The sequence below is a fragment of the Pogoniulus pusillus genome, chromosome 21 (genome assembly GCF_015220805.1).
Source record: "Pogoniulus pusillus isolate bPogPus1 chromosome 21, bPogPus1.pri, whole genome shotgun sequence".
Lineage (NCBI taxonomy): Eukaryota > Metazoa > Chordata > Aves > Piciformes > Lybiidae > Pogoniulus > Pogoniulus pusillus.
In genome coordinates, this window is record NC_087284.1 from 9,258,019 (window position 1) to 9,286,016 (window position 27,998).

The following is a 27,998-nucleotide window of genomic DNA, read 5'->3' on the forward strand; positions in this document are numbered from 1 at the left end:
TTTGTTGATCCTCCATTTATTTTGAGAAATATAAAATATGAAAACTAGTTTACAGTTCTGGCACAAAAAATGACAAAGCAATAAGCAGTTTCTTTTTACAAATAATGCTCTATTTTTTTACCATTCAAAAGTGCCTAGGGTTGGTTTGTTGGTTTTTGTTTGTTGGGTTTTTTCCTTTCACAGCAAATAAAGTTTATTTACCTCTATCTTTCTTATTAGTAAAATATTAAATCTATTTCAATTGCACATATGAACACCTTGGTGAAGTAAACTATATATAGTTACAATAAATCTGTGTTTAAAGCAGTCATTAGAAATTACACAGGATGGAAAGAGACTTATCAAAGCCCAAAATGAATCTTAAGAGATTGACCAAGAAAACAAGAGACAAGACACCGACTGATATGGCACAAGTGGTTAAATTACTGACAATCCAACAAAGTAATAAAGCCTGTGTGAAGTTGTTCACGGATCTAATACTCTGCTGAAACATTTTGATGTAGCATTTAAACTGGCAAAATTGGCTTTTTTGGCTGCTAAACATTCTTCCACAGAATTACAAGGCATCTCCTTCACTTAATATTGGACCTTAAAATGAATACACTGGTAAATAGTGAACGTGAACAAGAAAAAATGCACACCAAAGGTTGCTGCAGTTGACAGCTTCCATGTTTTGACAACAGAACAGCTGAAAAGTTCATCAGTTAATGTCATCTGCATTAATTTACAACAGCAGAAACTAGAACAGCTGAAAAGATTATTCTTTACTTGCTCCTTTAAAAAGCTTTGTTCCAATTTCCACAATTACTATGGGCTTCAACCTACAATGTTACTATCAAAACAGCCACTTACACTATGCAAAGCCAAGTGTGAACTGAAGTATCTCTTGATCAGGGCCACAGCTTTCATGGGATATTCTTACTCCTCCTTCACATACATTTGTGCTGAATTTTATCAGTCACTATTTGGAGGACTCTTCAGACAAGAAAGTTATTAGTGATGTAGGATGTCCAACTTGAAATATTTTCAAGAGGCTTAGCTGCCAGTGTCTTCTGTGCGCTCAGACCCTTCTAGATCATTTCCTGAATGCAAACCCTTTAATATTTCAAGTTGAAGATCCAAAAATTCAAGTATCCAGAGCATCTCACTGGTTTTAAATCCTGACCTTCGAGAGGTTGTGATGATCTCAAGCCATTTACAGAAGCATTTCTTTCAAACTACAGCACATTGGACTCATCCATTTTGGTACCTTTTGCAAGTGGTCCAAGAGCATTTGATTGGCACCAAAATAAGAACAAATGTAGGTAATAGGGTCCAAATGGCATTGTCCTGTTGCTTTAATAAGCATAACCGTGTTGACGGTGGATGTATGATAAATGGTCTGGTATGCCATTCACATTAAGCAGCACAGGAAGCATATGCACACTGGAGGTCTCTGCACTGAAGCCTAGTTGTTTAAAAATGCAGGAATAGGCTCTATTCTCAAAGTCAGTATTATATTATAGGCATGCACAGCTTCATGGATCTAAACAAAATCGGGAGGGAGGTCTTAAAACACAGGCTTAGTGAAGAATTCAACAATGCCTCAGCATTTGTAATCTAACACAAGTCTAACCACTTAAAATGAGTGCACCAATGTGACCTTCCCTCCAAAAATATGTTTGTAAACCAGGCATTAAAGCAAGATTAGTCAACCTGAAGAAAATTTGGAAAGTGATCAGATTTCAGAAGGGGGAAATAAATGGACTCAATAAATTACACTTCAAAGGTTCTACAGTTAACTCTTATTTTAAATCTCAGTTTAACTGAATATCTCTTTTCTTAAAATAGTATAAAGAATATCAGAACAAGAGCAATCAATTTTGACCATTTTGTTCTTAAATACTACTTTAAAGGAAGTAAAGTACCTGGTTTTATGAGTACTTTTAGATTCAGAGTACTGACTCAAAGTGGAAACTATGACACTGAGAACACAGCAATGCTGACAAACACAAAATATGCATCTTTTGACAAAAAAAAAAAGAAAACAAAACCAAAAAGCAGCTCACAAGGCACTTGCTATAGTGGTCCTTTACATAGCATATATATATATAGTGCACCCTTAAAACATCATTGTTATGCATCACACTTTTTCAGTGGTAAAGTTACAGTTATTAGAAACAACCACGGGGAAGCAGTTATTGAGCAGCCTTGTTTTGTATAATGTATAAATGAAACAAATTACAAGTAGGGCATAGAGGGAGGGCATTTTAAGTGATTTATCATGTGAAAGCTTTACTGTGTGGTAAAATTAAGAGTGGAATGCCATTCCGACACACACCCTTCTCCCTCCCGACCCCTCTGCCTCAAAAAGCTACATTCCTGCTACTGGAAGAGCCTGGCATTTTAATTAGAATTGGTTCTATCATCAACTACTGGTTTGGCTCATCATTTGCAGCTTTGAAAAGTAATGTGCATTAACAGTAGCATGAAGCTACTTTCCTTTCCAGAGCAAAAACTGGCAGGTAAGAAGAAGTATCTGTAAAAATTGTACATTATTTCAATGGCTTAAAATGCTGAAAGTCAAGATCAACATACCTGGTATTGGTTTGTGGGTTTTCTTCCCTCACAACATACTTCAAAGGCCAAAAGAGCTACAGACCCAATCGTCTCTCCTAGCATTTTCTCTGTGGGAACGGGTTCTTCATCTCCCTTTTGAAAGCATGCAAATATTAAACCATACTTTTTAATTACTCCCAACCTGAGAAAACTTGGATGGTACAAATGTACCTGCCACCTTAAGGTTTCCACAGTTGCATCTTGTGTAGAGGCAAGCAAACTGTCACTGACAGAAGGATCTGTAGACTGGCCAAAGGAAAAGTTAACTCTCTTAAATTAAAAATGGTCCCAAAACATTAGCAAAAGGTACCACCTTGTTCAGGGGTCTTCAGTCAACTTCAGCCCACTCTGTCATGGTACTTAGTTTGTCCATAAGCACCAAAGTGAGAAAACTTAAGCATTTGTCCAGAATTACCGCACGCAGTTCATCTCAAATTCTACTCTGCACATCATTTACAAGTTCCCCAAACTCTCTCCAACTCAAATGACACATGCACATGAAGAAAATCTCTCTAATCCTCATTCACACTTTTGCATAGTTTGGCATTTTCTGGAGTTGTACCTTTGTTTTCTTTCATAGCTTTTTAGGGGACCCGTCTCTGGCGTATACCAAGTACTTCCACTCTAAATCCTTCAGAAGAAAAACCTGAGTCCCACACTTAAGCAGCACGCTGTCCAGGATTGTTGGACATTCTTCTTTCAACTCAAAGCAAAGACTACTCAGTTTTATCTGTGCTGTCAGATTTTTCTCTTTGCATCATGCAGCGACGAACTATGCTGTCAAAACTTCCAAGGTAAAATAGGCCAATGATGCGAAAAATGCCCATGCAAACAACCTGGAAACAGAGAGAAACATCCTTCAATCCACTGAGGATCCCAGATTGCATCTTATTATTTACTTGTGAAATCAAAGAAGTGCCAGGCAGCTGTGTTATCCCAAGATGAAAAACTTATGAATACCATCCTAACAGTGTAAAAGCAGTGATCTTACCAACTCGCTTCTTCGGACTGAAAATAAACCCAAGTCTCCACAGCTATTAACAGCCATATGGTGAAAAAAATAATTCAATCAATCAATGTTTGTGTAATATCCTACATTTTAAAGCATTTTAAAATGTAAGAAATTGTGACTATCAAGTCCTCAAATCTTACCTGCTGAAGACCTTCAGTAATAGAAGTGACTGGTGACATTCCACTTGTCAGTATTGATAGCATGTAACCATCTGATCCAACAGAGCTGTTAAAATTCCCTTGCTGGATGGAAGATAAACAGCAAATCAGAACAAATAAAAAGAAGTCCTTTACCCTGTTGTGGCAAATGATGTGTTTTAGTTCATGTCCCTGAATATAGCTGATTGATGTCATTGACAAATGCTTTTATGTAAAAAAAAATGAATGCAATTAAGAATCAAAACACTCCAGACTATTTTGTGCTCAACAGCAACATTCCAAAAGGCATTCACTTATAAAAATAAAACAGACAAGGAAGCTAACCTCTCTTTAGAGATGTGTGTTAAATTACTGCAGATTTCTCTAGAAGCTAGGAAGGCTCTAAGTTTCTTTTTGAAGCATGCTTACTGATGGGAAAAAAATCATGTTGAGGTCCCTGTAAATATATTTTAGAGACAGAATTATATATGAACTCTGCCAGATCACCACTCAATACTAAAACTGTGGAATAAAATAGTGCTTGGCTTTTGGAAAAACTAGTTTGCTATGTGGCAGGGGGATGTATTTCAAATGCTAGGTAATAGGTCTTTCTTCATCTATGTCAAGGATTTGTAATGTGCCCTCCTCAGAACTGTTAGATATAGAGCATGATAAGCAATTCAGCAAGTAGAAGAGGGGAGTACAGACAGCAAGAAAATGATGTTTGGATGGTTGTTTTCTGACTATTCATGAGGAAAGCTGCAGCTTTATAGCTCTGACTCCCAGACTTCCTCCCATTTGTTTCCAACAGCCTTCATGCTGAAAAGCAGACATTCTGAAACAGCACAGTACTAAATATATGGCAGCCCAGAAGTGAAAAGGAGAAGGTGGTGCGCCTGAGTCAGGGTTAGGAGTGGATCTGTGTGAAGTAGTAAAGAATTATGAGATTTGGTTCTTCACCAAAACACACCTGCAAGGACTGTGAATTGCTACAGTAGACAGCTACCTTTTAATTTCTGTTTGAGTTTTTCAGGTGATGGCTTCAGCGCATAAAGACCATGTCTGAATGAATGTACCATCCAAACTGCTGGAATGCAAGGCACAGAAATTTGACCTCATGAATGTTTAAAATATGTAAAGGGTGAGTGCCAGGAGGATGGAGCCAAGGCTCTGCTTGGTGATGCCCAATGACAGGACAAGGGGCAATAGGTGGAAGTTGAGACACATGAATTTGCATGGAAACATGAGGAGGATTTTTTTCCCTGTGAGGGTGACAGAACCCTGGAACAGGCTGCTGAGGGGGTTGTGGAGTCTCCCTCTCTGGAGATATCCAAAAGCTGCCTGTGTGATCTGTGATTGGTGATCCTGCTGTAGTAAAGAGGTTGGACTGGGTGACCTTCTGAGGTCCCTTCCAGCCCCTGACATTGTGCAAAATACCAGATGCTTTAGAAGTAGAGATTACTTTTCCTTAAGCACCAAGGCAGAATACTATGTGAGGTAGTACTTGCTTTGAAATCTCATCACCTGCAAACCAGACACCATTTTGTGTTTAAGTGTTGCATTTGTGAAGATTCTGTAAAAACTTAACATGATTTACAGAAGGTGTTCAGTTGTGAAGGGTCCAGAGCATAAGCAACTGCAAAATAACAATGGATTTCAGGATTCAACTCCTGTGCCTTATGAGTTTTATGTCTGCTTCCATTCTGAGGTGCTTTATTAAGTATACAAATATTCCATAGCACAAAACATTAAAGAAATCCTCAGAAAGGCAATAAATACACTTTTAACCACCAAAAGCAGCACTCTACCACTCATAAACCACATACTGAAGACACTGAAAGCCAAAAGGGCTGGTACACTGCCTTCATTTATTGTAAAACCATTTTTATATGAACTCATCTTTAGGAAAAATAAGATAGCCCAACAAGCTTTTGAGGTCAGACAAATGGCATTTGATACACAAAAAGTCAAGAGTGTAGTGCTTTGAAGTCAGTCACAATCTGCCTTTGAGACATTGCATCATACTGATGTGTCATTTGGTTCTGTCTAATGTACAGCTTCAGATACTTTTTCGTTCCAACTGATCACATAAAATCATTTGTGGGCACAGTGGCAGAAGAAGAAAATATTTCCTGCTCATACTAACCAAAGAGCACTGTTTCATGTAAACTGATTTTGCTTTTCACTTAGCTGTTGTCTTACAGCCCTAAACAAGCATCCAACGCAATCCTCGTCTTTCCAGTGAAGAGCAAAGTGAAAGAAGGTAATTTACTTACTATGGCATCTCTGACTATAACTCTGGCGACTTGTTCTGCTTGGCAAACAGAGGAGGTTTCAGAAATCAGCTTCGTCTCTAAGGGCTTTAGTAAAAAAGTCAGTGTAAGTTTGACTAATAATATACACAGGAGAGAAAAGACATGAAGGTCAACTTTTGGGTGTGGGTCTTTTGTCATGGATGACATCACTGTTAGCAAGTGGTACCACACTGTCACCTAAAGCACCCACTTAAAAGATAAAAGCACCTTCTTAAATAGTAATCTGATTTTATGAAGGCAAATTCCAACTTTCCCTTGAGCAGCACTTTTTTCCCCCCCTACAGTACTAATAAAATATGAAAGTGTTTTTCCCCCCAAGTATTTTATTTTCAATTAATAGCTAACAAAATGTTTACACTACATCTCCTCAACACCCTTGCTAATTTATGAGTTTTTGTATAAAAAATTAAGTTAGGCCTAAAATGTTTTAAGATCCTAGAAAACAAACCAAACAAAACCATCTCAAACTCCACACACTAATATCCACCAAATCTATCACTGCATTTTATTTCTTCATGCTTTAGAGCCTATATGCCACTCTACCTCACTGGAAGAAACCATCAGGGAGGTGGTGAAAGCCCCATCCCTGGATGTTTTTAAGGCCAGGCTGGATGGGACTCTGGGCAACCTGATCTAGTGGAAAGTGTCTCTGCCCATTGGCAGGAGGGTTGGAACTAGATGATCCCCGGGGTTCCTTCCAACCCTGACAATTCTGTGATTAAGGGCAGTTATATTAGCAACCTCAACTTTCACAAAAAAGAAAAGTTCTTGAACAAGTCTGGTCTGTTCAAAAATAAACAGCTAAAATATGCTTTGAAGTACTTAGAAGCAGGCTCCTTATTCCTGTCCTTTTAACAAATAAACCAATGAGGGAGCTAACTGCACAGGAAGCTATTCAAATGCTCAATGGGTGAAGAGAGATGGTTCTGTTGATGAAGAAAAAACAGTGCTAAAGTAGGTAGAAAAGAGTACTTGGTCACAAGTTGACGTGATGTAATGACTAATTCAGTTACATTTAATGAAGACAGAAGGAAAGAAACCAACACAAACCCAGAAATCATTCAAGCCTAGCCAAATACCAGGACTAGTTTAAGGTTACTGATATTAAAAAGCGCTCGTAGAAAAGATCTGAGCAACCACGAGTTTCTCATTACCAATCCAGAGTGCTATAGAAATTAAGTTTTACAGAAACAGGTCTGTTTCCAAATATATGCAGGATTAGGAATCCCAGGTTCACTGAAAACTTTTCTTTTCAGTCTGTGTGTAAGGGGAGACAGGGGGGAAATCAGTGCCTTTGCCAGCAGAAATGACATACAAACACCTTTTACATGCTTTCCTACAGTCATATGGCTTATGTCATCAGATCTCCATCTCATAACCCCTATGTACTTTTGAGCTTGCTGGACAGTGTCAACCAAATCTGAAAGAGATGTAGGGATGTCAACAGTAATTAAATACTGTAACTTTGGGGACAAAAATAGCAGCTGTTCAGAAGGAACAGGATAAAGTTAATAGCATGCTGAAAAAAAGGCAAGCACAAAACAATCATTAAACACTTCATCTGGCTAGCCAGCCAGAGCACGATTCTCACTTCTAAAGCAGTTGCCTAAAAATCCCAAAGCAATCAAACCAAACAAAACCCCCAAACAAATAAACCAAAACCCCACACAGCCCCCAAACAACAAAAACTTAATTACTAAACACAGGAAAGCTGTATCCTAGTTTATCACATTCTGACATTTTCTTTTCTTACATTCAATTACAAAGCAAAATAGCACAGTATTAAAGAGGTGCAAATTAGAGACAGATATTTTTACACTAAGTAGTATTAAACAATTGCAACAATAGTAAATATCTGACCTGTCAAAGCAGTGCAGTATTACAGAGATTTAAGGTGCATGACCTAACTATCATGACACTTCATATATGTTAAGACATAGCCGAAGTCTCTGCTTAAAAACAACCCCTTTTTGGCAAATAAAACTCAGGGAATATCTTTGAAAGAGTAATCTTAGAAGAACAGTGCATTTTGCTGGTGACTTTATTCCCCTGAAATAGGCTACTATGAAGCAGAAAAAAAAAAAAAGCCAGAGCTACAGAGGTTATCTGCACATGTCTTACTCTGCAAGTGTACATCTAATACACAACAGCTATAGCAAGAAAATATGAAATTAAAAAATTGTGTTATGTAACCCCTACTGACGCCTATACAATGGGTGAGGGACAAAATACAAATTCAACCCAAATTTCCTATGACAGAAGATGGAGCACCTTGAAAAGGCTGATCTGATCTCTCTGGCTATCAATTTTCAAGTTCACACTACACAAATGAAAAAATAAGATAGCTGATACTTCAGTCTTAGCAGGGGCCCTGAATGTAGTCTTTGGAATTATACTTCATGTGCAGGGACATGCCAAATGATGAGAGATGACTAAAGCTTTGAGGTCAAAACTTTCACTTTTAAGGTAAGCCAAATGAAAAAAAGGGTCTACTGCTGACACAACCTTCTGAAACACAAGACTGTTGTTTACCTTACAAACACAAGGAAAGAGTTTCCTTCCTACTTTAATACTAGGCAAGAGCCACTATTCAAGTGTGTCATTACATATATTCATTCAGCAGGGACGGTTTGCAAACTTCACTGAAGGAACTGAGGTTTGTTTTGATTTGCCACATTGATCAGAACAATTGCCTGTTATTAAAGATGCAAAATAGGAATGTTATTTTTAGCTCATTGAGCTTTGCTATCAAAATAAATAGTGGTTTCACAGCTTAGCAGTCCACCATGTTTTGATTTACACAGAGAAAGATTCTGCAGTGTTTCAGACAGTAAAGGTAAGTAGTTCTTCCACTTAAAGCCAGAGTAATAAATTATTTGTGGTGGTTTGGGTGTTACCTGCCCTCCCCCCCCCCACTTTGGAAATCACCTGGACTAGACTCAGCTGGCTCTGGAAATATGAATGAAGCTTATATTTAGAGCTTAGCTCAATATACAAGCAGATATTTACAGTATATACAGTTATACACAGAAATAATCAAGGTAAAAGGTAATACAGAAACACAACTCCCCTCCCAGAAACCTGAGTCCCCAGGAAGGGCTCCCAAATGCCTTTCCACCTTCTCCCACTCCCCTACCTTACACCAGACGTTGCCTTGTGCCTCAGGGAAGAGTGGAGGGTCAGCCAGGGGGGTTAGAAAGCAAGTGGATTATCAGAGAGATGGAGGGTGAGGTTAGAGAGAAAAATGCAGCCCAGAGCTCAGGCAGCACTCAAACTGCCTTATCTATGTTTATACTCTTGTTCTTATACATCTCAATAAGCCTGTGAGTGAAGTAGACTTCACCACTGTTTCTCTGTCACAGTCTGTGATCTAATCCTTCTCACCAAAACATTCTAGCTAGATTCAGACTAGCACATTTTTCTACAAGCTATTTAAGCTCTGAGTAGTTAAACTGATGTGTTTAAAGATACTTAAAAATCTTAACATGCACTGACTTCAAAAGTGCTACGGAAGTGAATGAAATCTGCAGTGCATTGCTTACTGAAAAAGTGAAGCTTTAAAGACATTACAGCATTCCTGAAGGATGATTTACCTTTGTTTTACTTTCTTCTGCAAAGCCAGGTGTGTCAGTATCTGGAGGATAAGCCACCGTTATGTAGATATTATAAGGTTTTACCTGTATTTTACAAAAGGAAATGTTACCTTAATAGTGACAGCCTTTAGATAGCCCTCACAACTTCATTCATCTATCTTGCACAGAAGAAATACAGCCAGCACAAATTACATTGCTTCTAGTGTTAAATCACCCTCATACCCAGCACTTCCAAACCTCGGAGCTTGGTCCACTGAGAAAGCAGAACAGCAAACATTTTTAACCACCTTGTGTTGGTTTGTTTCATAAAAATACCTAAAACCTTTGCATTGGGTATAAATAATTTGATTAAGTGTTTTTTAAAGACATTTAGGAGGAACATGAAAGTATTTTAGCCCTATAATTTTATTAATTTCAAAATTCAGATTTAAATCATTACCAAACACTAATGCCCAGCATTCATGAACACAAGGCAAAAAATGGCTTTCACTGAGGCTTGGTAGCACACTCATTACTGGTACTTGTATCAAAATATTTTCACTGCTGGACAAGTATGAGGGAAACCCACTCAAAACGTGTAATGCAAATTTGTTATCTTTAAGAGATATACTTCAGTCACACAAGAATTTTCAACCCCTGGTATAAACTTCCATGAAATCAAAGTCTAAGGAGAAGGAAGTAGAAAACTGAGGAAAAATGGAAGGTCTCATGACAAGGACTACATTTAGTTAAGTGTCTGTCATAGAATTACATAGAATCATAGAGAGAGTGATTTGCCATTGGAATGGGCTGCCCAGAGAAGTGGTGGAGTCACTGTCCCTGGAGGTGTTGAAGAAAAGCCTGGATGAGGCACTTAGTGCCATGGTCTAGTTGACTGGCTAGGGCTGGTTGCTAGGTTGGACTGGATGATCTTGGAGGCCTCTTCCAACCCGGTTGATTCTATGATTCTACATCACTTACTGCACTACTGAGAAACTAATACAATGCAAATCTGTACTTCAATACAAATAAAGAATCTTTTAAGGAAAATATTCAGAGGGTGACAACAATGCAAAGCATAAAGCACTAAGAATCTGTATGTATACTATTGAACATTCTATACTGAAAACATTGCAGTAACACATCACAAGACCTTAAACACCCTGGGTTTAGTTCTGAATAATTCAATCTTCACAAAAAAGTATTTGTCACCAGTCTAAGAAAGAAGACAGTGCAGTGTCACTGTTCTCTTCGGCAGTTTGCCCCCTCTTCCCCATCTAAGTGTGCAACTATATTGAACAGGACAGGGACTATGCAAGAGTCTAGAACCAAACACAGACACTATACAAACAGTTAACTTAAATACACATTCTCCATAGGAAAAAAAAAAAAGAGGGAAGCAATTTCCAAATCAATTTTACCTGTCTTACTACAATGTTCTTGCCAACCTCATTCCACTGAATAATGAAAATAACACTTGTTCGGGTTTCAGTCTGGACTTCAGCATAAAATTAGACCATGGCACTATAAAAAAGCTCACATATACAAAAATTTAGAAGGGTGAACCACTGTCCACACAATTTCTGTGGGCAATCCTCAAATTCTACACCTTGCAACCTTTACTGTTTCAAATGGTTCACACACCACTCACCACGGCCTCGTGAGCAATCGCTGTCCCACCCCTCATGCATCTATGGGATCTTCAATACCATTTTGCTCTTACAGCCTTGAAATTCAAAGGCTTTTTACTCAAAAAATCCAAGGCCTTTCAAAAATAAGTATTTTTTTTAATTGTGGTCTAGGAATCTATTTCCTGCTATGCAGCTGAAATAGCTTAGTTTCTGCAGCATCATGCAGAGCAATGGGATTGTACCTGCTGCCAAAGAGGGGGCCAAGCATAGCAGCAGTGCTGCACAAGACAAGGAGACAACTATTTAAATGAAAATGTGTTGTGCTGCTAGATAAAATAAGTACTTCTGTTTACCATCAAAGATGCTTCACTTACTGCATACATACCTCCATTTGCAGGGCTTCAGCCAACCCTCGAAGGGCAAACTTTGTTGGAGAATAAGCTGTATAACCAAAGAGGCCTAACTGCCCAGCCTGAGACGACACAAACACAATCCTCCCCATTCTGCGTTCCTTCATGGTAGCGATCACTGCTCGGCTTGGGTAAACACTGCCCAGGTAGTTGACTGCCATTAATCTCTGTACAAATGAGATGAATGTGATATTTGAATCCCACAGTCAGCTGTTTGGTATTATCCAAAATCCTCTATTTCAGTCAGGTTCACTAAACTTGCAGCTGGCAAAAGAAACAACTGTTTTCTATGCCACAGTTTTATAAACTGTTTAGTAGCTAAAAACCTCACTTCAAGCTGAAAGAGATCCACTCCACCTGCATGTGCTAATAGAAACTAGGAAAAAGGCTAATAGTGCTACCTATATGGCCTTCAAAGGAAAAAGAGTATGTGAGGGAAAATCTAAGGTAAACAACGTTCAAGCAGCAATCCATTTACACATGATGTATGCAAACATACCAAAACCAAAGTTTAAAGACTTGTCTGAAACAGGAAATTTTTTTATATATATATATATATATATATATATATATTTATTTTGGCATTTCAGAGATCACAGAACCTTAGAGGTTGAAAGGGACCTCTAGAGATTGAGTCTGACCCCTCTGCTAAGGCAGGATCCCCTAGGGTAGTTTGCACAGGAACACATCCAGGCAGGTTTTGAAAGTCTCCCGAGAAGGAGACTCCACAACTTCTTTGGGCAACCTGTTCTAGGGCTCTGTCACCTTCACTGTAAAGAAGCTTCTCCTCATGTTGAGCTGAAACCTTCTATGGTCCAGCTTATTGCTGCAGACCGCCAAAAAGAGATTGGCCCCATCCACTTGACACCCACCCCTCAGATATTTGTAGACATTGCTCAGCTCCTCTCTCCATCTTCTCTTCTCCAGACTCAACAGCTCCAGGGCTCTGACTCTCACTTCATAGGGGACATGCTCAAATCCCTCAGTTACCCTCATGGCTCTCCACTGGACTCTCTCCAGCAGGTCCCTGTCTCTGCTGAACTGGAGAGGCCAACATTGCACACAGTATTCCAAGTGTGGTCTCACTAGGGCAGAGTAGAGAGCTTAATCTTGGGCAGGATAAGGAGAAATCTTGAATTTCCCTCTCTAGAAGACCTAAATCAAAACTGTCAGACTATACAAGCAATAGAATGGATGATTCAAATTTATTACAGTAGGATGCTTATTGAGTATTTTCAGATGATTTAATATTGTTTGTAGATGACTATGAGGCTGAGGGCTCTGTGCATAAAATAACCAAATAACAGAGGCTTTGCCTTCCTGGGGGCCTCTTAATCATCAGTTTCAAGCTGCAAACAATTTGTGCACTGGCAACAGCTGTATTTTTCTTAAACAAGTCAGAAAAATTCTTCAGCAGAAAAAAAACCCCATCTGACTATGACACATTCATTACCTTTACCAGTGCATTAAACTGCAGAACACATGCCACACCTTTTTGCTATCTTGAGGACTCTCTGTTCCAGAGAGGCAACTCACAGTTCTGACCCATGAGTGGACTAATAGTTGAGAAATTAGAGGCAGGACTCACAAATTTGAAGGTATTCTAATTTGGTCAGCAAATCAAGTGTTCCTTTGTGACCTGCTCACAGTGGTCCTGCTCTAGCAAGAGGGTTTGACTAGACAGTCTCTGAGGTCACATCCTGTGATTCTGTGTGTAACTATTCATACAAAGTCAGCAAATACACAGGAATGCTATCTAATTGCTAAAATGGTTAAATAAGAAATTTAAAAACTTATGCTTACTCACTTCAAAAGAGTTCACTTCAATGTCCTCAAATTTTCCTGTAACTGATGTTCCTGCACAGTTTACAAGCATGTCAACTGGCCCCAGCTTCTCTTGAGCCTGGCAGAGGTGAGAGAGGTTAAGATGTTGTTTAGGAGGTAAAAAAAAACCACAACCTTTCATATAGCACAGTACCATTGTAAAAAATAGTTTAATTGGAAATGTATCACATACAGGTAAGCTTCTTAAAATTCACAAATGAATCAGTTACTTCCTCACCTGTTTTAGAACATTCTCCACCTGTTCGTAGTCTTTAGATACATCAACAGAAATACATAACACAACCTGGAAGAGGAAAGTGAAAGAACCTTTACAACACTGTAAGTCCAGTAACTGTGACTGCAAGACTTTTCAAAAGGGAAAGAACTCCAGTGACTTATCTCTTCCAGAAAAAACAAGTCTTTCTGACAGGACAGTCTGCACTTTTCCCACACTGAAGAAAGCAATTCCTGCCTGTCTTAGGCACCTCCCCTCTCCCTCTCACATATTCTAGTATCATAAAGATCATGTAAACAACAAACAAGCACTTCAGCAAGATCAAAGCAGCTACTCCTGGGCAAAGTATCATCTCTCATTTACTGTAATAAGACACACTACAACTTAAGTGCTTTACACAGAGTAGGTTTTACTGAAGTTTAATTTGGGCAGACAAAATTCCACAGCGCTCCATTTAACTTTCAGCAGTGCTAAAGAGAAGTTGAACCATTTGTGTGGTTTAGGCTTATCTTTGAGAAAACTTTTCCTTACCACAGGAAGGACTGGTTACAGAGTGCTGTTTTGAAACTGTGGTATTGGTAGTGCAAAAAAAAAAAAAACCTTCTCCAAAAATTTGTAAAGCAAGTGTTAGAAATGTCCTAACTTTTGGATGGGAACTGGGACACTGCAAGGCCAAGGTAAAAATTATGTGAGAAACTGACTGCTTGCACAATGTCATAAATATCTAAAACGTGAAGTAATGTATATAGGTTTACTTCTTGTCTGGAAACAAGAGATTATGTGGTTTGGTTTGAAAGAGCTAGGAAAAATTAACTAAGCACTGGTGTGGTGAGAGAGGAGGGCTGCAGGACTGGATGACCACAATCAGAGGACGACCATGGCTAAGCTTTGTGGTAGATTAGCCAGGTGCTAACAAAGAAGCTGCCCTCTGAGCTGAGCAAACAGCCAAGCTTCAGGGCAGCTCATCTTCTTGAAAAGTAATCTTCTTACGACAATAAAAAGAGTAACTCCTGTATTCCATCCCTTCTTTTACTTCAGTCATTCATTCACCAACTCAGTTTATTTCACCTCCAAGTCATCAGCAGTTTGTATCATAATGACCACTTGTCAAGGAGACACGTGAATACACACCAAAAGTCCTACCATAGTGTGATTAGCAGTCATTTGTCAGCTCTGCCTCTGGTCAGACTGCAACAATTCCTAGCTGCATAAACAGAATATGCTTGCCTATCCTGTACAGCAGGTTGGCTATTCCTGCCTCCCAGCACTGTGGGTAGTTGGGTATCACAGCAAACTTGTGGCACAAGTTATTGGCAGGTCTGCACGCACCCTCCCTAAGGGCAGTTATTGCATTTTGAAAATATTTATCTTTTATGTAAGTTTAAGAACAAATCTACATTGTTTTACTATCTGGAGGCCTTGGCAAGGTTAGCGAGGTTGAAACTCATAGCTCTCTATCAAAATTGAAGCAGTTGGTCAATATATCAGATTGCATTAGTTATAGTGTGAACAACACATTCAGGAACCATAGCTTTTATTGACTACTATCACATTAGACAATTCACCTCTTTGATGCTACTATCACACTTTCTTCTGCTACTATCACACCTTCTTCTGCTACAACATACCGATTACCTTCACTCCAAAACATGCACTAAGACACAGAATATGCTTCCAGAAACAGTCTGATATGCCCAGCTCTGTTCCTCACCTTTCATTCTGGTACTGGATCATTAAAGCAGCTTTAGCAACAAAAGATTCATCTGACTCCCAGTGAAGTAACTGGGAATATAATCTATTAGGAAAGGGACTTAAAAGTGTTGCAGACAAACCTCTACAGACAAGGATTTTGTTCCACATAATTTATCTCAGATAACTTTGTCTACGCTCTTTCAGCACCGGTTCAGCTACCCTCACTTCCCAGCATCTGACCTGCTGTTTCAGTGTGAGATCTGCCTTGGACTCTCCTGCTTCTTCCAGTTGCTCTTTGCCTTTAGATCACACAGGCTTCCAAGTGACCAAGAGCCAGCCTACAACACTGCAAGTCTAAAGCTGCTTCTGCAAAAGCAATCCTGCTCAGTCCACACTGGACCTAGCTCAACCTCAAAGACAGTTTTTGGTGGTTTTAAGCGAAGCTCTTATGAGCATCAAGTAATACTATTTTTAAAAGTCTGCATCTATCAAGTTTGTTGTGGCTTTAGGTTATAGGCTGGACTTGATCTCAGAGGTCTTTTCCAGCCTCAATGATTCTGTGGATAGATTTTAACAAGAACATTCTGACACAGGGTTTGAGAAGGGATTAACTTTAAGTCTAAGCCTGGGAAATTACTACAGCAGCTAGGGAAAAAGTTCATGTATCTATTTCAAACGGGCAGAACAGTTTCTCCTCACCTCAAATGGCTTAGTTTTTCAAATACAGTTGATCTGAGTAAGGCAGCATGCATGGGGGGGGGGGGGGGGGGGGGGGGGGGGGGGGGGAAATAAATTGCCTTGAGCCATTTGACAAAAATGTAAGGAAGTGAAGACAGAATCATCTTATAAATGGAGCTATTAAGAAAATTTTGTATCAGCAAGTACTGACATTATTGCCTGGAAATACTTGGGGCTTTTTTTCCATTGCTTCTTTTCAACAGAATACCAAACTTATCAATTCAGATCTCTTTTCAGAGATAAATAAATTGCTTGTATTTGTAATCACGGAAGCAATAAAAGCTCTGGAACAAGAAAGGAGATGTCAAAAATGCCAACAGCCTGAACACTGTTTTTCCTCTCCCCTTCATATCAAAATTGTGTAATTTGAACATTGTAAGCTTACCTATTTTATGCTAGTATCTGTGCAAGCTCTAAAAAAGTGCCTTTATACACAGGTGTGTCTGTTCAAAGCAGCCTCAGTGTTCTGTAGTCCTAAAACTTCACAAATTTAACTTGTGTATCTGCTACAGTACTTCAGGAGGAAAAAGAAGCCAAGTTTGGTGTAGTGAACTAAACCTGGAAACAAATATCTAAACCTATTTCCCAAGACAACTGTTGCATTTATGAATTGCAAAACCTGAGAGATGTGAAAATAAATTTGGCTCTTCCACTCCATTCTGAAGATCAGAATGAATTACTGAGTGAGAGTAAATTGCAGCTATCCAATAAAACACACTACACCTACAGCTGAAGACATCAATCTTTTTCTCTAAGAAAAGCAGCCCAATGCACTTGCTGGGCAACATATAATGCAGCAGAGTTCAGAACATCCTAAGTAAATTGGTATTTTTTAACTCAAATCGTGAGTCTTCACTTATTTTTGTCAAACAGCTCTGTACCAAAGACAGGACTACTCAACTGTGTTGTAGTGACTGGCTTAAACAAAACACACAACAGCCACTGTTAGCAGTGCTCTTACCTGCTTGTCATTAACACAATACTTCTCTATTTCCTTCTTTGTCTGCAACAGCTTGTTCTGAAATGGATACAAGAACAGCAGTTCTGAGAGCAATTTAGAATCATAGAATCAGTCAGGGTTGGAAGAGACCACAAGGAGACTTCAGTATTTCAACAAAGCTTAACAACATTGCCTAAAATCCAAAAAAAAGTTATCTTCAACTAGTTGTAAGACTTTACTACTGTCATTTTACAGATATGATGAAACCATTCAATCCCTCCAGCTACCAGAACTTGCTGATCTGCTTTTCACTTCATCTTCTAATGCCAGTAACAATCTCTGTAGGTTTAATGCTTTTGTTTCTCACAACTAAAATGAGCATTTAAGACTAGGCATTAACTTTTTTCCCCTAGTTAATATTACATAAATGTAAATTACAACCAAAACACATTAACTATTCCTAAGAACAATCACTCACTGTCACAGAATGATCATAAACATTAAACTACTATTCAGCAAATTCAAATTGCCATACTTCTTTCAAGAAAACTTGTGTTATTTCATGGAAAGTTGTGTTAATTCTGCCTGTGTTCAAAGTTATGCAGTGTTCTCAAGTGTAAGTAAAATAGCAAAGACAGGTGAGACTGAGACCCCACCCCAAAAAGGTTGTTTTTATTTCCTGAAAATTAGGGTTTTCTCTACAAATAAAATAGCCCTTTCTGAAAGCATATTAATTCCAACCAAATTCTGAATACCTTTTAGGTACTGAAAAACCAAACAATCCTTTTACCTTCAAAGCTGTCTTAATAAACAGTTTTTCACTGGTGAAAAGCATAATATGATATAATGCTGATTAAAAAGTAAAATAATCTGGGAATTTTAAGAATTGTCCTTAAGCCTCAAACTGCCAGTTACTGTAGGGACATTCGACAGCTGTAAAGAATATAGGCTTTTGTCCTCTGCCACAGATCTGGACAGTGAAGTAATGAATTCCATTAGCAGAAGTCATGGCACTGGAAGAATTTTAAGGCCAGCTAATCACAAATTCCATGTTCAGCCACACTCCTAAAAAAGGCAGCCACCTCTGCTACTCAAAGGCATTCATTTGAAATGCTTAGGATCCCCTTAAAATACACAGAGAAGAAAGTGTGAATAATGATAAATTCCAAAATCACTCCATGCCCATACAGACTTTGTGAACAGCGTTTAGCCAGTAAAAATACACATACACTTACCTCATCCCTTGCAATCAGCGTTATGAAAGCACCTTGCTTGTAACATTCAATAGCAATACATTTTCCAATGCCACTGGAGCCTCCAGTTACCTAAGTTATTTGAAAATGGCAGTGTTAGTACATTCTGCTCACCTCTTCTCCCGTGTGACAACAGTCAAAGGAAATGAAACATTATAAAACCACACTGGGATTGGCATATTACCAAACGAGGTACAAACACAGAAGCTACATTCAAGTTAAGTCTAGTTACTGAATGTGAATGAAAAATTAACACTGCACAGACTGATGAGTGTTTATTTCTATTCCAAACCCAGTTTTATCTCAGTAGCATTTTTTGCTCATTTCTCACATCAGACACTTAGACCCACTCCCATGTGGGCGTTCTCACATGCTTGACCAAGTTCTCTGTGTTAGTTCCAAAAGCCCAAGAAGATGAGTTAGAAATCACTGTTGATGTTAGCCATAATAACACAATTGCATACATATCGCCCCTTCATACCCGGTCCCAATAGAAATTAATTGTGAGATAAACGGTTGGAGATTGCCTGCTGAAGATATCATCACACAAACATAAATACCTTCATTTTAAAAAGCCCACTAATTCAACAGCTGACTCTCTGTACAGTATTTCTCAATCCCCTAGTCTGGACCTTGGACTGCCTGTGCTGTTAATTCCAGTTTTATCGGGATTACAGCATCTAAATTTCCATTACATTTTCTTTTTCCTCTAAACTGTAGCACTGAATAGTTTTATATGCAAGCAGGACATTAACAGCTCATCTACAGGTAAATGCAGGTCAATGACTACAACCTTACATTGTAAACCGTATGAGAATATGCTGTCAAATGATACTAATATATAGGTTAAAGTCACTTTAACACTGCTTTCAGTACCCTTCCCCCCCAAAAATAAACCCAGTTAAGATCTCCATGTGGAACATGCAGACATGTATGCTGACCTTGCTTTTTGACTAATATAAAAAGGTCTGACTGGCTGACACTGCCTTTAGATGTTGCTCATTTAAGCCCAGTCTCAGTATGCATGTGCCTTTGGTCCTTACACCGTTGTATCTTCCCTATATATACAAATTACTGGAATTTTCTTTTAACAGCCTATTAAAAGGTTACAGTCAAGAAAATACTGCAGCAAAATGCCTGAAAGCAGTTATAGTAAAAATAATTCTGCTGATGAAACCAGTTCTGAACCACCCATTTCCTAACAATTACTGAAAACAAAGGAAACGATTCTCATTGCTCTGGCAATTGCCTTTTTTTGGTACCAAAAGCTTTCACAAGACTTCAGAGAAAATAAGGTATCACCTCCATTTTAAGTATGAGAAAACATACTGAGGAACCGAGGAAAAGAACCGAGGAATTGAGCTAATTAGTGGAAAAGCAAAGAAAGATCCCAAGTCTCCAACTTCAAAACCTATCAAAAGCTTTATGTTGTCTCCTCATCTGCCAGCACCTCTGTTTTGTTTTCAGATGTGCTATCCTTAAAGCTCTTTCCCCTCCTGGAGGCAGTAACGTCAGAAGTACACTCCCATGAGTCACTAAAACTTCTTTCATACAAGTATTTTATCAATGTTAACCTTTGAGAATAGCCTGGTCTAAGTCCAATAACCACAGCAAACAAGGTCTTACAACGTGCTCAATGAGTTTCTGCCGGCTTATTCTGCAGTCACAAATGGGCCAAGAATGGGTGTAACAGACACAAAGACTAATTTCGGCTCTTCAGGCTTCCTCTGTTATTAGAGATAGCTGCTTCAGGTTAGCTTCTAACTGATTCTCTCTGCACGATTAGCTTCACGCTGGATTAACCTTTGAGGATGACTCCAAGATGCATGCCCTTTTCTAGAGATGTGAGACTTGGGTCTGCAGTATTCTGAAGCAATGACTACTGCTTGAAAAGTTATCACAGTATTATTAGGATTGGAAGAGACCTCACAGATGATCAAGTCCAACCCTTTACCACAGAGCTCAAGGCTAGAGTTAAATCAAGTTTCTAAGGGTCTGTGTGCTAAGGATTTGGGACTTCAGCAGAAATGGCTTTTGAGATTTCAGTCTCTGAAAAGAATACTCATTTTGATGCATTCAGGCAGACTTCAGTTCCACAGCACTTGTGAGCTGCTTCTACAGGTTTTTTAACAGCAATCAGGTAACATCAGCAGTTGAACTAATCGATGTGCATGGAAGATTGCTCCAATTCCAGTTTTTGGCACAGCACGGATAGCTGATTACTAAATCTGCAAACGGCTGAGTATCATAAACAGGTTAACTACACCAGTGCTTGAGGAATTCTTTGAAGGTGAACGTACTGGCAGCAAGCCTCTGGCTTGTCAAACAATGCTAACATTCATTTCAGAAAGACAAAGTCTGAAGTCATGCAAGAAACTGGAAAAGGAAGTTTTTACTCATAGTCATACCCAACAACACTGAACATGGCTTGTGCCAGAAAGGTCAGTGACAAAAGGCTGTATCAATTAACTGGGAATGTTAGCAGTTAGGCAGAAGGTTGTTACTAGCATGAGCGAGGTTGTTACTAATATGCACTTAGAATCATAGGAGGGTTAGAAGAGATCGCTAAAGCTCAGCTACTCCAACCCCCAGGCAGTAAGCAGGGACATCCCCAACTAGATCAGGTTGCTCAGAGCGCTATCAAGCCTGACCTTGAATGTCTTCAGTGATGGGGCTTCCACCACCTGCCTGAGCAACCTGTTCCAGTGTGCTACCACAGTCAGAGTAAATGTCCAGTCTTTCAGGAACATTCACCACAAATGTTAATGTAACAGGGGAAAAAAACCCAAACCCTAACACTAGTGAATACTTCGCTTTGTGCTGCAGTGAAGTCAGCCTCAGGAAATTTATGAAGTCTACTATGTAGGGAAGTCACTGACATAGGTGCTCAGAATGAAAGGAAGAGCACACATTTACTCCATTAAGTAAGACGTTATTACAGTTACTTTTGTGGCCAACGGTTCTGCAGTACTACTGCACTTCATTAGTCCCAGACATTTGAATTGTCACTGATCCTGTTTTCAGATTCCATTGCAACCCAGCCTCGGAGGAGCTAGCAAAAATAAAAAACTGCTCACAGCAACTCAAAACAGAGACTAATTTCTTGAGAGGAAGGAACAATTAGATCCTAGTATTAATTCAGATGGTCAGAATGTAAAAGTACCAGCCCTTGAACACTGCTATTGAGCTCTTTGTGTTTGAGAAGGACACAGGACCAAATTAGCTATTCCAAATAAGGTGTAGCTCCAACTTATTGAGCTATGATCCCTGGCAACAGAGTTCAGCTTGTATGGATTTTCCCCTTGATAAATAGAAATGTTGGCTTGAGGTACAAATTCAAGGTATTGGGAATTTGCTTCAATTAATGAGACAGTGCAACTGCAAATTACAGAGCTGTCACCTGGAATGATCAAAATCAAGACCTGATTGCTGCAGTATCTCAAACAGAGATTATTAACCTTCACTTACCACTGGATGCAAACTGGCTTCATGCTTTTAAAAGAGTGCTCTGACAGAAAACACCTAGTTCCACCGAAACAGAACATGCCTCCGATCTGCTCTAAATAGTTAGCATGCCTGATCAGATTCAAAATGACCTCTTGTCAAGCTATTTAGACACATCCAAACCAAGCTACAATGCTGTGACACCAAGATTGGCTGCCCTTAAAGCTGACTGCAGTTGTCAAGCCGGGCTCTACACAGAAGTGGCAAAACTACTTCTAGACTAGAGATGACCCTCATAAATATGGATTTGGCATGCTCATCCTGAACTATGTGCAAATGAAGGCTCCTTTTCCACCTGAATGGGACCATTGAAAGCAAAGAACATCTTGACATTTATCATAGAATCATAGAATCAACCAGGTTGGAAGAGACCTCCAAGATCAGCCAGTCCAACCTAGCAGCCAGCCCTAACCAATCAACTAGACCATGGCACTAAGTGCCTCATCCAGGCTTTTCTTGAAGACTCCCAGGGATGGTGCCTCCACCACCTCCCTGGGCAGCCCATTCCAATGGGAAATCACTCTCTCTGTGAAGAACTTCTTCCTAATATCCAGCCTATACCTACCCTGGCACAACTTGAGACTGTGTCCCCTTGTTCTATTGCTGATTACCTGGGAGAAGAGGCCACCCCCCACCTGGCTACAATGTCCATTCAGGTAGTTGTAGACAGTAATAAGATCACCCCTGAGCCTCCTCTTCTCCAGGCTAAACAGGCCCAGCTCCCTCAACCTCTCCTCATAGGATCTGTGCTCCAGGCCCCTCACCAGCTTTGTTGCCCTTCTCTGGACATGTTCCAGCACCTTCCATTGTTAGTCCATAAGCTTTGAGAAGCTGCATTCATACCACTAAGAACTCTGTCGGCTTTTTTTTCCCACTGAAATTTCAACCTGCTTTTAGACAGATTATGGCTGAAAAAAGAGGAGCAAGGTTTGCACTGGTCTTTCAGCAAAGAGTTTCTAAACGTCACTCCTGAAATTTACAGAAAGATGCTTTTAACCTAACATCTACAGTTTTTGCTGCATTCTGTTCCATCAGGCAAAGCATCTTTGTAGAGAAATGCAAAAAAAAGCAGAGAAAATGTGTGCAAGGCAGGTGTTAGCATCCCCCCAACAGCACAGTTAAATGTGATGCAAGTGAGCACAATGCACACAAAGCAGTGATAACTGCCTTAACCTGTTTTCATTTTCCTCTCTCCCACTACATCCAGACACAAAAATAATAGCCTATTCTCACAAAGCAGGTGCCGTGTGTTAGTAGGTAGCCTTAGAGCCATGGAGAAAGTTACAACAAATAAAAGATACATGAAGTAAGCTTTCCGGATTTCAAAGCACAAAGAAGTTCAGCAGCAGCTCTTACTACCCCGAAGACTTTCAAAATCCACCTGCATGTGCTCCTGTGCAGCCTGCTGTAGGAGATCACAGGATGTGAGGGGTTGGAAGGGACCCAAAGAGATCATGGAGTCAAACCGCCCTGCCAGAGCAGGACCATACAATCTAGCTCAGGTCACAGTGGAACGCATCCTGCTTTGGCAGGGGGTTTGCCCTAGACGATCTCTGGAGGTCCTTTCCAACCCCTATCATTCTGTGATGCAAGACCACCACCTTCCTAGTTGTGTTAGAAGCAATACAAGTAGTATTAGACTTCTAAAAAGCATTTTGTTTCAAATAAGCTAAATTTGATGCTTGAGCTAATTGGGTAATTTTATTTAATAGGGCTCACTGAGGTCACCAAAATACATAGCAGGTAAGGGAGAGGAAAAACGAAAAAAAAAACAAAAAAACCCAAAAGAGATTAGACCATTCCTAATGTGGGCTGCAGGTTCTCACTCTGAACAACTGTCCTATTCTTTTCTAAGAAAAAAAGGGGCTCCGATGATGACTCCTCCAGCGAGCATGCCTTGCCTAGAACACTGAGTGCTTCCATTACGTACATGCCTCTGGGAAAGGACAGAGGGAAAAAGTTAACAAGTTTACTGCTTCAAGTTTCTATCCCAAACGGCAGCTGGAATCAGTTACTTTCCCATAATCCAAACATCTATTAACCACAATTGTTAAGAGTGCAGGGAAGTACCTTTAACGAAGGATTAAGAGTGAAAAGAATACTGACCTAAGTTGAAATTTCACTAACTGGTTTGTAACAGCTTCTGAAGTTGCCCAATGACCTTACTTCAGAAATATTAACAGATATATTTGCATGGTACTTTCAAAAGGCCCCATGAAAGAATGTGTAAATAAGACTGTCTCTGCTTCACAAAAACAATTTATTCAAGTTTATCTTTTAAAAAAGCAGATTTACTGGGCAATGGTAATCATTTGCCCACTTGAGAGAGCTAAAACAGCCAAATATGCAATTTGCAGGTCTTTTTTCCTTTATTTCCAGACTGGGTTTAACTGGAAGCTGACAGATTACCAACTGTTAATCCACAGTCTCATCTGAATCAAATCATAACCAGACTTTGGTATTTTTCTGCGAGAAGACTCCGAAGAAGCCCTTCAATAACGTTACAGTCCTTAAATATTTTCATTAAGTCTCCCATGTCATTTCAGTTAGCAAAGAACAAATTAGGGTTCAGGGCAGGCTCCCTCTGCCTGGAGGGGAGGGGATTCGTTCCTGAGGGAAAAAGTCGTTCCCGGGAAGTATGTGTGGGGGTTTCGTTGCCTATTGCTGGGCTCGTGGTCGGCTCCTTCTGGGATCGCTGGGAGAGTTCCCGGGCAGGATTTGGTCTTTATCTGGGAAAATGGCTGAAAAAAACCACGGAATGAGGGGTGGAGGTGGGAGGGGAAGGCAAAATAGAAAGGGAGTGGAGCATGGATTGGGGGTGCTGAGCTGGGGGTTAGTTTGAACTGACTCTCTGATGCCTGATCCCAGCCCTTCCAGAATCCAGCTTGGGAAAGGCAAATGAGTTTGGCATCTGCGGAGCAGCCAGCGCAGCACCGTGGGATTCAGCACCCCTCAGGCTCCATACCCTGCTCAGGGAATGCCCAACGATGTTTGCCCCACGCTGGCGGGGGGGAGGGGCTCATTTGACCCCCTCCTCAGCCAGGGTTTGGCAGAGGACACTTAGTCCCAGTATACAGTGTAAGAATTCACACATGCAACGTGGAAACCCTCCCCGACCAACAGTTCTGAGTTACAGCACCATCATCCAGAATTTTTCCTTGTGCTGAAATGCTAATGTACAAGTGTCCAGCATTATTAACAGCATTTACAAACCTAAGAATCAGTGAACTCTGAAACAAATGCTCTGTATTTAATTAGTTTACATGAATACTTTCAGAGCAGAACTGAAGTCGAATTAAACCAAGAAATTCTGCCAGTGGTCACGCCAATAATATTGTTTGCAAGTGGATTTTGATTTTATAGAAAGCTAAAATTCTCCATGGCTTTTTACTTCCATCAGTATATTAACAAAGTTACTTCTCTAGCTGTACTTTAATTTTGTAAGACTTATGGCATACTGGTTTAGAGATTTCCACTGATATCAAATTAACTTTCAATTGCTGCTATAATTAGGGGCAGTAGTTATAGGGAGTGTTTACAGATTACTTCCCTAACAAGAATATTCACGTAATTTTCCATGTGAATGTTTCTAAATGAATCACTCTGATTAGAACCATGAGCACAGGAGCCCTTAAAGTGTTTAACTGCAAAAAGAAGAGGCAGAACTCTACTCCACTCTGGTGAGATCCCACCTCAAAGACTGCATCCATTTCTGGAGCCCCTATTACAAGAAAGATCTGGATGTGCTGGAATGTGTCCAGAGAAGGACCACGAGGATGATCAGAGGGCTGGAGCCCCTCTCCTACGAGGACAGACTGAGAGCTGAGCGCTGTTCAGTCGGGAGAAGGTTCTGAGGAGTTCCTTGTTGTGGCCTTCCAGTATCTGAAGGGGACCTACACTAAAGCTGGGGAGGGACCTTTTAGGATGTCAGGTAGTGACAGACTTAGGGAGAATGCAGCAAAACTAGAAGTGGGTAGATTCAGACTGGATGTTAGGAAGAAGTTCTTCACCACTAGCGTGGTGAGACACTGACACAGGTTGCCCAGGGAGGTGGTGGAAGCCCCATGCCTGGAGGTCTTTAAGGCCAGGCTGGATGGGGCTCTGAGCAACCTGATCTAGTGTGAGGTGTCCTTGCCCATGGCAGGGGAGCTGGAACTGGATAATCCTTGAGGTCCCTTCCCTGGCAATTCTGATATAATCATACATACATACACACATATATATATGCATGCACACACACACATATATATATATAACCAGCACAATTTTGGAACAAAATCAACTTCTTATTTCTTGCTCTTCTATTTCTGCAAGTCACAGAAGGCCCTTAAGTCTGCTTTCCCTTTGCTTTTATACAGCATTGAAGACTTCCTCCTTAGAAGCATTACTTATGTGGAAAGAGCCATAACCAGAGAACCTTAATGTAAGCTTGAACACACCTCAGACAATACATGATGCTGCAAAGCCAGTTACAGCATCCAAGTAACACCTACTGCATAAAGCAACTTGGGAATACTATTGTAATTTGGACAGGTCTAAATTATTCTGGGGACAGCTCCATCCTCCAAATATAACACATCCAAAACAAAATAGAAAGGGCACTACACAGAGTTAGAGGTAATAATGAAAAAACCCTCAGCTGCAAATGTAGTGACACCTGGAAAGTGTAACTTCTGGATCACCCTAAAATTCCACTGTAATAAATACACAAGTGCCCCTTAAAAGCAAATTTAACCAAGCAGTAAACTAAAGCTACTCTGCATGAAGCATAGAGATTTGGAGCAAAGTTTAAAGATAACTGTAAGTCACTGTTTCTTTCTAATGCTTGACTCGTTTGCTCTCACACATCCAAATCCGGTACTTTGTGATTGGTATTGGTTCTTTCCCCCCAGCCAGCCACACACACACTCATACAACTTCCAATGGTGTACTACTCAAGAACTGCTTCAACAGTATTTTCTTCTAAAGACTTCATTCTACCACCTTGACTACAGTCAAAGACTCTTGTTACAGACATCCAAACCTATGTACTCTAAGAGGAACCGGTGCCTACCACCTGACTGCTTCTTTTGTGTTAGTCATGCCATTTCTCAGATCCGACTTGTCTTTTAGGACCATGTCAAACAGACTTTGCCCTCTGTTCGTGAGCACACACCCCACTGAAATATCTTGGGAGATGCTAAAACAAAACTCAAGGTAAGCGGTAACTCCCCAGAGTACAAAAGGAACGTCTTAAGAAGTCAATATGAAGGCTGGAGATGGTCTGCATTTCTGGTGACTCGGAAGATTGCCTTAAGCCAACCGAGACGGACAAGCGGTTAGCAGGAGTCATCAGCACAGGTCATTTCCTTATCGTTCGGACTTGTGGCTCCCATGTTTTGGTAGCTTGGGGTGCTACGGCGAGCAGCCAAGATTCCTTGCAACCCAGGAGCACCCCTAACACTGAACCTCCCCAGAGCAGGCCCTTCCCGCCAGCCCAGACCCGGGTGGCGCAGAACACCATCCTTCAGGCAGCTACCGCCAGCATACTCCGCTCGCCCCTGACGGAGCGAGGCCTTCCCTGCGGGGCCCCCAAATCCCACCATCTCCTCCGGCTGCCTGGCTGGCTGCCAGCGAGACACTCTTTCCCACAGCTCTGCGCCCCTCTCGGAGGCAGCCGCCTGCCTCCCTCCCTTCCCCGCGACCCAGCGGACAGAGCGGCTGAGGGCGGTTCGCGCGGGAGCCCCCTCCCACCCATCCCGCGGCGCCGCGGGGAAGACGCCAAAGGCCGACCGCCGGCCACCCGCCGGCCGCCTCGCTGCCTCAGCGCAGGGCTGAGACCCCTTCCTCTCGCCCCGCGTTCCCCTCCCGGGGCGCTTCACTCACCACGACATGAGCGCCTGGCAGCTTGAGAGGCTTGGGGCTGATGAGCGGCGACACCATGTAGAGAAGGAGGACGAAGGTCACGATGAAGGCGACTGCCAGGAGCAGCATGACTCGGGCTGCCTTCGCGGAAGGGTCGCGATAAGCAAAGGCGCGAAACCTGTCAGGAGGCGGCTGCGGCTCCTGCTGCTCCTGGCTGCTGCGGAAAGGGGTCGCCGAGCACGGCAACCGCCCGCCTGCGCCGCGGCACCTAGCGGGAGGGGAACGGCGCTGCC

At 40.8% G+C, this 27,998-nt stretch overlaps 1 protein-coding gene across 1 annotated transcript; it reads right to left on the reverse strand.

Annotated features, from left to right (window-relative positions):
• KDSR (3-ketodihydrosphingosine reductase) lies at window positions 1-27,991 on the reverse strand. Its single transcript, XM_064160862.1, has 10 exons — window positions 27,727-27,991; window positions 18,340-18,429; window positions 17,126-17,182; window positions 13,738-13,803; window positions 13,483-13,578; window positions 11,651-11,842; window positions 9,656-9,739; window positions 6,024-6,107; window positions 3,751-3,852; window positions 1-3,434 (listed from the first exon to the last, which is right to left on the reverse strand). The coding sequence occupies exons 1-10, from the start codon at window positions 27,832-27,834 to the stop codon at window positions 3,315-3,317; spliced, it is 999 nt and encodes a 332-aa protein (XP_064016932.1). The 5' UTR covers window positions 27,835-27,991; the 3' UTR covers window positions 1-3,314.
• Window positions 27,992-27,998: the final 7 nt, after the last annotated feature.

Coding starts and splice junctions, on each gene's coding strand:
- KDSR (XM_064160862.1), bottom strand. CDS start 27,834: ATGCTGCTCCTGGCAGTCGCCTTCATCGTGACCTTCGTCCTCCTTCTC. Junction 17,183..18,339: donor CGCTGATTGCAAGGGATGAG/GTAAGTGTATGT, acceptor TATCCATTTCAG/AACAAGCTGTTGCAGACAAA. Junction 13,804..17,125: donor ATTGTGTTAATGACAAGCAG/GTAAGAGCACTG, acceptor TTCCTCTTCCAG/GTTGTGTTATGTATTTCTGT.